Genomic DNA, 10,831 nt, shown 5'->3' with positions numbered 1-10,831 from the left:
GCACAACAGGCTTTTCTCTGAAGCGAAAGGCGGAGCCGAAGCGCAAGTCCGAAGGTAATTTTTGGATTTCAGTATTGACCGGCCTCACCTGAATTCCTGCTGTATAAATAACTATGAATACCTATAATTCCTTTGTTGTTTCGCAACAAATAATGTGCTTATGGATCATACATATATGTGTATACAAACACTCAGGGGTCAGTTATTATTATGTCAATTATTACGCGGGATGATTCCACTTGTTCAGATAACAGCATGCTGGGAACTCTAAGGCCAGGTTTCCTCGCTGAATCACTTTGATTGACAGGTCTGGCAGGAATGGCAATTTCAATTATTAAATTGGAATTAAAGTTTGAAGTAGGAGCGTTAGAGTGCAGTGAGAGTGTTTTTGCCTCTGGGCCGAGAGGCTTGGGTTCGAGTTCCACTTACTTCAGCAATAATATATCTGAAATATCTAATTTTTGAAGTAACTCAAAAGTAGACACAAAATGTTGTGTACATAATTGCCGTCCTATTGTTCAGAAATATATAATTTTATGGTCATTTTCTTGCAACGGGAACATTATTATTCCCAAGATAAATTCTTAAGATTGTTTGAGATTGAAACATTGTCTATGCCTTTAAACACTGTGGCATTGGCATCTTATGTCGTTTGGCAGTCTTTGTATCCAATGTGAAGAGCAAACTTTCAGAACAGAAAACTCCTTAATCTCAACCATTGATAGCGAATATTTCCAGACTGCGCCAGTGTATTTGGGATCGGAGAAAGCTACCGATTAAAGTGGTAGTGACAGAGAGAGGGGATAACTTTGCCCCACTAAGCGGGGCCTTTCTTTATGTTGTGTTCGGAGTCCAATTTCTTGGACCACGAGGGATCATACTTGAGTTGAATGAAAATTTTCCCTAAAGTACACAAAGTTACCAAATCTAAAATACGGTATGCTTTCGAATGGAGGTACCGGGGCGTTACCTGTGACAAACTGGCAGCATGTGCCTGTGTTCTTGTTGTAATATAAAAGTGGGTAGCAGTTGTGTGTCCATTTAATATAACTTGCATTTCTCATTGGTGAGAAATGCTACCCCTGCAAGATCCCGGGTAATCTGCTGTCAGAACCATGACAATGTTGCGAAGAAACCAATGGTTGAGATTCTTGACGTTTGTTGTATCTGTTTCCAGACTATAACCTGGTGTCGTTTGATTTTTAACCTTATCTATCGCTAAGGTAGCTAAGAGTTGCACTCTTGGATCTGTGGATTTCTGGGAAGACCAGCAGTTCCACAGAACAGTATGCTGAAATCTAACAGGGGATTACGCAATCGGCTCACATATCACCACTTCAGAAAATTTTGATTGTTAACTCCTTATGAGACTGGATGAGGAGAAGGCCCCTTCACATAATGGTACAGTGCTATTTCGAATTGCGGCTTGATAATAGTGGGGCAGTTCACTCAGATTGAATTGTAGGATGAGATTTTTAAATTTAATTTGTAGAAGTTAGCTAATGGGAAATGTACTACAGTGAACTGAAGTCCAAATAACTTTCATTCCCTGGGATGGCACCGCACACAGTTTGCATGTGACTGCTCCCGCCGAGTCAGAATGACAACTGTGTGATTTTCAAGTTGCATCTAAAAACTGGACTGTGCCACCCTTTCAAGGAAATGAAACTTCGTACAGATCGAAGGTCCCAAAGTGTTCTCGGAAAGAGACCACGGCCAGTTCGCCGTGTAAAGCTCCAGCGTTCGAGTAAGTTCCTTTGTCAAAAGTGTGCTACAAATAATTTAAAAAAAGGACCAGGCATCTCGTTCCTCCTGGCTTCAGCCAGATGGATGATGAAAAGGATGAGCTCCAAAGCTCACTTCAGTTTGAGATTCAGGGTCGACTTTCTGTATGTTATATTTTCATCTTATTTTGTTTGCTGTATCTTGTTATATTTTCATCTTATTTTGATTGCTGTATCTTGTTATATGTTTGCACTTAGGCTTTGTAATGAAATGATGAAATACATTGTCGTGTTTTATTTCCTGATTTGGCTGTTTATTTGTTTTTGCTGCGTTGAGTTAGCAGATTAAAAATTCAGTATTAGCTGTGACAATATCCGAAGATTGCAATGCAATACAGGCACTGTCCAGTTGTGGAAGGGGCCTGAGTGCGGTTTGCTGCGTTACTAATCAAGGAATCATTCAAATCTCCTTCCAGGCACCAAACAATTACATCACCAGATTCCTTCCACTAAGATTGGCAGAAGATGTGTGGTCATTGGAATAGTTACCGAGTATATGTCAAATTCAGTTTGTCCTAGTACTTCGTTCTAAAGGTTGGCAAGACAGTTACTTAGTGGAAGGCCAGAGCCCGGGAGGCCCAGAAACTCGGCATGAAATTAAAAAAAACAAGCAAAATAATTTTCACAACACTGAGGTCCTTGGTGTCAGAATTCATATCGAAAAAGTCAATCAAGGTAGATTTTTCGTTCGCAAACTTGCCTCTCTCTGTGCTTAAATACACATGGGGTTGTCCTCCGCGGGAAACAGAGAATAAACATAGCTCATTTTTCGATCAATCTGTTCAGTTAACTCCCAAATGAGCGGTCCCGGAGTTCGAACAATTCAAAAGGATCTGCTTTTGAAAGAATTCGGAACAATCTATGCAAAGAGTAAACCGATTACCTTGTCGATCACCCCGAAACGATTTCTAGTGAAGTGCAAATATTGGCCAAGGTAGATAAATGTTGCATTAATTTGTCTTAGTAACGTGAAATTAGTGAAATCAGAAATAGCAAAATAGGCTACTTCATCATGTAACGCCGCCGTTAGCTCATTTCACAAGGTGCCTTCATTAAAATAATGTGGGTTACGGCAGGAAGAGGTTGGGTTGGCTATGAGACGAATTTTAAAATTCAAGCGAGATGGTTGTTTCTATTCGGCCTCTCTCTCTGGCTACTGTCTGTAGCAATGGGCTGAAAGAAGCTTTTGAATGTAAACTGTCATGCACTGCAACTCACAGCCGAAAGTTGTCCCTGCGGTACTCGCTCATGGGAACCAGCCCGAAGTTATTTTGGGAGCCCAACACAAATTAGTTCCTCTTTTGCCGGTGAATTAGAAAAAAAAGAGACTGCTGGTTTTATCCCAGAGGATCATCCTCCGTCTCTTCCACAGGGAATGGCTTTCATTTGAGACGGAGTGCACTTCTCATTTTGTTTTCTCCTCCCTTCCTCACCATCGTTAATTCTCAAGAGAAAAGCTGCCATTATTTTCCTTACATTTTCCAACCTTGCCGGCATACTGTACCTGCCCGCTGTCAGCCACTGGCCAATCCAGCATGCATTATATATTAAATCTGTGTGTTTGTGTGTGTGTGGGGGGGGGGGGGGGGGGGGGGTGTCTGTAAGAGTGTGTGTGTGGGTGAAGGGGGAACTGTGTGTCTGTGTGTGTGTAGGGAGTGCTGAATGTATGTGTGTGAGAGAGAGTGGGTGGATGGGGTGCGGAATGTGTGTGTGTGTGGGTGGGTGGAGGTAGAACTGTCTGTGTGTGGGTGGAGGGGGTGCTGTGTGTGTGTGTGTGTGTGTGTGGTTTGCGTGAAAACATCCCTAAACTTACTCTGTGGATAGCTGAATAAATTATTTCAACACTGGTATTTCAGGAGAGTAGCTAACCTGTTGTCTGAAAGAATTCACGGTTCAAGCGACTTTAACTTGTCACTGAGGTGGAAGAACAAATCGATCGTAATCGAAATGTAGAGAAGGAAAAGAAAGCAAAATGCTGAATTTTTGAAATTAAACCAGAAAATACTGGGAACTCTCTGGAAAGAAAAACAGTTCTGCAAATGTTTGCACCGATACAACAACTCAGAAGTGTACATGTTTCCTGAGTGCATGTCCTCTATATCCTGCAAAAGAAATGCTGCAGGTGTTATTAAATTTTTAGATTCTTCCTTCAAAATGATAGTGGCCCAAAGTTTAAACCTGACTGCTTCGCTGTCCAGTGTAGGTCGTTTCAAAAGAGCATTGTTCTCAGGCCAACCCGTTCAACCATTTCCTGGTTATTGTCACCTCAACCTCTAAATGTATCTTTCTCACAGTAAGATAATAAAAGGTGGGCATTAGCCCAGCGGTACTATATTTCGGAGCCAAACCGTGGCATCTCCTCTATACGGAAGGCGAGTAGCATTTTCCTAAAGATGTATGGCAAGTAGGACCCGCCGTTTTTTTTTTATTTTCCGTTTACGAAACGCCATCTCGGAATCTGTAGGACCTTACCTTCCACTGGGCTATGGGTTGCCATTCACGGTAGCAATTTAACCATTATTGTTTGTCAGTTTGATAAGGCCTTACAGGTGACAAATCGTTCTGAAGAAGGGTCACTCGCCCTAAAAAGTTAACTCTGTTCTCTCTCCTCAGATGCTGCCAGACCTGCTGAGTTTCTCTAGCAATTTCTGTTCTTGTTTCAATTTCCAGCACCCACGGTTCTTTGTTTTATTTTTAGTAGAACAAAATCGTTCTGTTTGATATTTTATAAAAGATTCATATTTCCAACAATCACCGTTTGGGCTGTCTGAGCTGTTCCCATTTCAGTTGAAATGGGTTTACATGGCCCGATATGTGTGAAACTTGTATTACAAATAGATTAGACACTTGAGAGGACAGGGACTCTATATCCTAAAAGCCATTTCCTCATTGACCCCCATGCTTTGATATAGGTGTAAACATTTGCAGATTTGCATGAAATAGCTCTATTTAACTTGTGGTAATTACATCTGGCTGTAACTTCAGAAGCTTTCCCCAGTTTCACTGATATGGCCGCCACTCGCCAATCACACGCGGCATTGCTCAGATCAAAGCAGGCCCCAACCAATCCGCATCCAGCCTAGCCGCCCGCTGACGTCAGCATCCCCGTGGAGGGATACTTATCAGGATGAATGAGAGATTTCAGAGTGAGAGACTGGGAGAGGGAGGTACATTGAGCGGACAGCACTCCCTTTCCCGTAGTCCCGGGAGGAAACAACTGGGAGAAGAAGAAGTACCTGGGTTTCCTCAGGATCCGGAAAATGAGTTCCAGCGCAACGGAGAGTGGCAAGAGCGGCCAGTACCGCGTGGACCATCTCCTCAGTGCGGTGGAGAGTGAGCTACAGGCTGGGAGTGAGAAGGGAGACCCCACTGAGAGAGAGCTGAAAGTCAACCTGGAAGACTTGGATCTGTGGCTGAAGTTTAAGGAACTGACCAACGAAATGATCGTCACAAAGAACGGCAGGTAGGGTGAGGGCTGAGGAACCAGCCTCCGCTGGGAGGATTACCCTCTGACCTCTCACTGTGTACATCACATCACGGCTTTTAGAATACTTGGGAAAGGAAATGAAGGGCGTGAAAACTGAGCTCGGCCTACCCCAGCTTGTACTTTCCATTAATAGAACAGGGTAAAACATCACAACTTAAAGCTGACAGCATTTGTATCTGCTCCTCTATGTCCCATTGAAAGGTTTAATTCCATATGTTGCAAGAACAATTGTGAGCAGCGGGTGTGACTACAAGCCATATCCTTCAGGGTCTTGTCTTGCTCAGAAGCGTGGGACAATAGATAAAATGCACCACCACCCCACCCCCTTCCTTGCTCACTCGTTTTACTTTCTTTCCTGTTCTCAGGAGGATGTTTCCTGTGTTGAAAGTGAACGTGTCAGGACTAGATCCCAACGCCATGTACTCGTTTGTCCTGGACTTTGTGGCCGCCGACAACCACCGCTGGAAGTATGTGAACGGGGAGTGGGTCCCCGGTGGCAAACCGGAGCCTCAGGCTCCCAGCTGTGTTTACATCCACCCCGACTCTCCCAACTTTGGGGCGCACTGGATGAAAGCGCCCGTCTCCTTCAGTAAAGTTAAACTCACCAACAAACTGAACGGCGGCGGACAGGTACTTGTAGATTTAATGCATCCTGACTAGCTGGAGTAACCCGTGTACCAGGCCTGAAGGTCTGAACTGCACTCAGATTCTTTCCGATATTGCACTTAACAAGTAAGCCGGGCTATTTGCAATTTAAAAAAAGGGAAGATACAAAGTTATCACATGATGCTCTCGAATGTCAGCGCTGGTGAGATTATGTGACATCTGATGTGCACGTTTTGTCGTTAATTGGGAAACGGTAACTATTTAACTCCGAGGTATTGTAACAAATAATACTGATAATTGACAAGAGGATTCTGAATTTCTCAGAGTTCCGGGATTCTCTTTGCTGGTGTAACAGTTGCAAAATATAGCGGTAGGCAACTTTGGAGAGTTAACAGGCCTCTTGCTCATTCCATGAGCCACAGCGAGCTATTACAAATGATAGAACGTTGTGTAAAGCCGGGATGACAACGCATCATTGAATGTCGTTATTAGTTTAAACGTCGACGGTGTATAAAATTTCGCACGTGTGAAATAAAACGATGCAAACGGTGAAAAATTTAGTTGTGCAGTGACTAGGAAACTTGCAAGCCTGTAAAAGTTTTATTAGAATGGACCTAGCCTCTAAAGGACATTTCTTTTCAATTGTTGGAATTGCAGATTATGTTGAACTCTCTGCATAAATACGAGCCCAGGATTCACATCGTGCGAGTCGGGGGAACTCAGAGAATGATCAGCAGTCACTCATTCCCTGAGACTCAGTTCATCGCTGTGACAGCCTATCAGAATGAAGAGGTAAACGCCTTCCAAACAACCTATGCACTTCCAGAAGTCCAGTATAGACACAATTTGGAGATGCCAGTGTTGGACTGGGGTGTACAAAGTTAAAAATCACACAACACCAGGTTATAGTCCAACAGGTTTAATTGGAAGCACACTACGAGTGTACCTGTTGGACTACAACCTGGTGTTGTGTGATTTTTAACTCAGTATAGACACAATTAGCGTTATCAATACCAGTGATCAGCAATGTTTTATTGCCATCATTTGAAATCGTTGACCAGTGCTGAGCAGATTCAAATCTAAAATCTGAGGTTATTTTTGGATTGTCTGCACCATATTTTGCTGGTACTAAGACTATGATTTATGGTAAGAGTAGCGACACGCCAGTAACTGCATACTGATGAATCTTAAGTTTTATTCCTCACCACCCCCCCCCCCCCCCCCCCGCCCTTCTTCACAGATCACCGCTCTCAAAATTAAATACAATCCGTTTGCAAAGGCCTTCCTTGACTCCAAAGAGAGGTGAGCCTAAGATAGTATTCTATTGCAATACTTTAAGCTAGGACTAATCTGTGCGCTGTGTTTAATGGGTTTTTCTTGTCCAGAAGCGATCACAAGGAAATGTTGGATGACGTGAGTGACAGCCAACAGTCTGGATATTCCCAATGTAAGTTCTTTTTTGGGGGGGAAGAGTCACTTTGTACTGCAGCTCGTCTGATTTGTTGTGGCTGACTGGACATGTATATTTCTCCTCCTCGCCAGTAGGTAGCTGGTTTCTGCCTAGCACAGGTACCCTGTGTCCACCTTCTAACCCTCACGCTCAATTTGGTGGGCCAATCTCCCTCTCCACGCCCCACGGTTGCGAGCGTTACTCCAGCCTGAGGAACCAGCGCTCTGCTCCATACCCGAATCCTTACACGCACAGGAACAGCTCTCCGAGTAAGTGCAATACTGCTCTAACATATACCCGATATCATTTTAAGCGACTATAAAAGGATCTTTATGAAAGGGTACAGAACGGTTACTGTAGAGTTTGATCTGCTTCTGGATATCAAATGCACTCATCTCTTTTGTCATATTAATGCACTGGCAAGCCTTCATGAGATGTATTTGAGTAGGCGAATAAAATTCGAATTAGCCCGTATGTTCCCTCCTAAATTTGAATTCTTAAAGCGTCTGGGCTAATATATGATGCTTTAATCAGCTCTACTGCAGGCATTTTGAGGGAGGTTATGTCACTTCATTGAGGAAATATTAGGGAATCACTAATCCAATGACCCAACAAATGATCCGGATATACCGGTACACATTGGTAGCAGCGCATGGAACGTCAATTCCGTTGATCGAAGATTTGGAATTTAAACTGGTCTCAGTCGGCATGGCGCCGTCAACCATTGTTGTCAACTCCCGACCTTTACTGAAGGTAATCTGCCCTCTTCACCTGGTCTGGTCTATATATGACTCAAGAGCCCCAACAATGTAGTTGATTTTTAACTACACTCAGAAATACCTGAGTCAAGGGAAATTAGGGTTGGGCAACAAATATTGGCTTTGCCAATGGCGTACACATCCACCACAAAAAAACTAAAAAAAAGCAGATTTGGAAAGCTAGGGGTGATATGTTAGGTTATTATGTTGCTGTGGATGCGGAGGTGGTGGGAGGTAATTCAAGCAAGTGAGGATCCTTTGCAAGTTGGAAAGGCCTGTAATTGTTGAAGGGGTGAGGAATGCTGGCGTACTACAATAATCGTTTTGTGAATGATGGATTTGTAGTTTCAACACCGTAAGATGCAGAGTGAAGCAAAGGCATATAGCAGAAAGAGAGGAATGTTCTAGAAACAACGCAATAAAGGAGCATCAATACAAAATGAGGAAAGATTGTGACAGAGAAAGAGGTTGTCCGCGAGGGTGAACATTGGTCCCTTTGTTTTAGTTCTGCCGAATATAGACTGTTACATTTACACAGTATCTTTAATGTAGGACAAATAATGATTCTGTTATAACCACCATCACTTAACTTTAAATCCCACTTCCACCTTCAAAATCTTTCCCAATGACTGATTTAGTTAGGGAATGATGAAATACTCAATTAGTTGCGTTAGTTGAATAGTTAACAGTATGACACAAACTAGATGTCAGCTATTTTGTAAAAGCGAATTTGTGAAACGCGTGGTGAAATTAAATTAGACGCTTATAAAAATACTTAGTCTATCAATTTTACCGTGGGAGGAAAACTTTTCACACTCTTCCATCACTTATAGATTACACCATTGAATGCGGACTTGTTGCATTGTACTATGTGTTTAGTTATGCCACCTGTACCAGGTCTAATTTGTTGCTATTTTGTGTGTTTCCCTGTAGCTGGCTATCCCGACAGCTCTTCTGGTTGCCTTTCCATGCTTCCTAACCATGACAACTGGTCGGGTCTGCAGGTCTCCACGCATACCAGCATGCTACCCATGACACACAATGCTGGCACTGCCACCAGCTCTAGGTAAGAGACATTCGCAGGATGACCTTAGTGGATTTAACACAGCTTCGGAGGGCGGAGGTGGAAGTACTTTTGTAATAGGAATGTCTTCTATTTCTCTGAAAAGATTTAGCAATTCCACCATTACCAAATCCACAGCGCTAGTACTTTAATTTTGTTTACCAATCATTGTATTGACCCAAACCTCAAGCCTATTGTCTAAAGTAAATAGAAATTAAACTGCCAACTTATCTCAGTAGCTCGATTGATTTACATTTCACACACATTGAGATGTCCCCCAACGCACTCACATTATACACTAACACCGCAGAGCCATTGGGCATGATTTGGAGATATCGGTGTTGGACTGGGGTGTACAAAGTTAAAAACCACAACACCAGGTTATAGTCCAACAGGTTTAATTGGAAGCACTAGGTTTCGGAGCGACGCTCCTTCATCAGGTGGTTGTGGGAACTATTAGGGAAGGAGTGATAGGTGGACATAATGTCAGAGTAAACATTCCTCCAACTATAATCTCAGACAGGTGTAAATGTCAGCAACGCATACCTGTCGGAGCAATTGATTTATTGAAAATGAATACATTGTTAAAGTAATTTAAAAACAAAATACAATATCGTGTAGCCCAGCCATTCGCTAATAAAGGAGGGCTTTCTGCAGTTGAATATCCTAGTGGGAGCTTCCTGAGGTGGAGGGAAGGGTTTTGAGACATTACAGCGGGGGAGTCTGAAAGCTGACGTGATACCACTTTCACTTGATATCCAGCGTCCAACTTGGATTTCACGGAGAAGTGTCCAGCAGTTTCAGTCCGGCAGTGAGGAACTAGATTGTAATTTCTTCTCAGGTGATTGTAGTCCTCCAATTGGAGAATGCCACGGGGGCAGAGAATGTCTTTAATATGTTGATCACTTGTCCACATCAACCAAATAGCAAAGTTATTTTCGTTTGACCAGCTCATTGCAATGATGACTGATCCCATTTACTGGATATTTAACATTCTTTATGAGCCCGATACCCCCCACCCTCCCCATGTGACTGTATTTGTATTTTTAGTAACTTTGCATAACTTTTCATGGCTCTTTCTTTCTTGTTGCAGCCAATACCCGAGTCTGTGGTCAGTCAGTAACAGCACCATTACCCCAGTGTCCCAGTCTGGGGGCATGTCCAACGGCCTGAGTTCACAGTTCCTGCGGGCTTCCCCGGCTCATTACCCGTCTCTGGCTCACTCAGTGAGCGCCACCTCGTCAGGATCGCCCCTGTATGACAGTGGCACTGGAATCGAGCTGTCTGAGAGCCAGTACGATGCCTCTGCGCACAGCAGACTAACTTCTACATGGACACCAGTTACTCCTCCATCCATGTGACAGCACTTGTACTCACCTCGCCTTTCTCAAGCCATTTAATTTAATTTAAGGACTTCTTTGGGAGTTTTCCCAACCCTTCCCACCCTTTTCCTTTGGACTTGATGTTGCAACTCCGTGGGAAATCCAGAAGAATGGCAGGAAGAGACGAACTTGGTTCTGTGATAGATTTCTGTATTGATGACCAAAGTTGGGCGGTGTGCCGCCCATACATCCCACCAGCCTGGGAGTTTGAAAATGGCATGATCAAATACTTCAACCAGAATGGTTCTGTTTTTATGATGTTCCTATTAATGATAATTTAGAGAAAACAATCCATTATTGT

At 43.2% G+C, this 10,831-nt stretch overlaps 1 protein-coding gene across 3 annotated transcripts; it reads left to right on the top strand.

Annotated features, from left to right (window-relative positions):
* Window positions 1–5,044: 5,044 nt before the first annotated feature.
* tbxtb (T-box transcription factor Tb) lies at window positions 5,045–10,509 on the top strand. 3 transcript variants are annotated; one of them, XM_060830965.1, is made up of 8 exons: window positions 5,045–5,247; window positions 5,637–5,901; window positions 6,535–6,669; window positions 7,118–7,179; window positions 7,263–7,324; window positions 7,423–7,596; window positions 9,019–9,151; window positions 10,242–10,509. In XM_060830965.1, exons 1-8 carry the CDS (start codon window positions 5,045–5,047, stop codon window positions 10,507–10,509), a joined length of 1,302 nt encoding a protein of 433 aa, XP_060686948.1. The 3 variants fall into 3 exon arrangements, with proteins under 3 accessions (XP_060686948.1, XP_060686947.1, XP_060686949.1); XM_060830964.1 differs by having other exon boundaries at window positions 7,420–7,596; XM_060830966.1 differs by lacking the exon at window positions 7,423–7,596.
* The last annotated feature ends 322 nt before the right edge of the window (window positions 10,510–10,831 follow it).

Source organism: Hemiscyllium ocellatum, chromosome 10 (assembly GCF_020745735.1).
Source record: "Hemiscyllium ocellatum isolate sHemOce1 chromosome 10, sHemOce1.pat.X.cur, whole genome shotgun sequence".
NCBI lineage: Eukaryota > Metazoa > Chordata > Chondrichthyes > Orectolobiformes > Hemiscylliidae > Hemiscyllium > Hemiscyllium ocellatum.
The sequence above is the reverse complement of the archived record's forward strand: the minus strand, read 5'-3'. Positions and strand labels throughout refer to the sequence as shown.

Coding starts and splice junctions, on each gene's coding strand:
- tbxtb (XM_060830964.1), top strand. CDS start 5,045: ATGAGTTCCAGCGCAACGGAGAGTGGCAAGAGCGGCCAGTACCGCGTG. Junction 5,902..6,534: donor AACTGAACGGCGGCGGACAG/GTACTTGTAGAT, acceptor TTGGAATTGCAG/ATTATGTTGAACTCTCTGCA. Junction 7,180..7,262: donor TTCCTTGACTCCAAAGAGAG/GTGAGCCTAAGA, acceptor TTTCTTGTCCAG/AAGCGATCACAAGGAAATGT.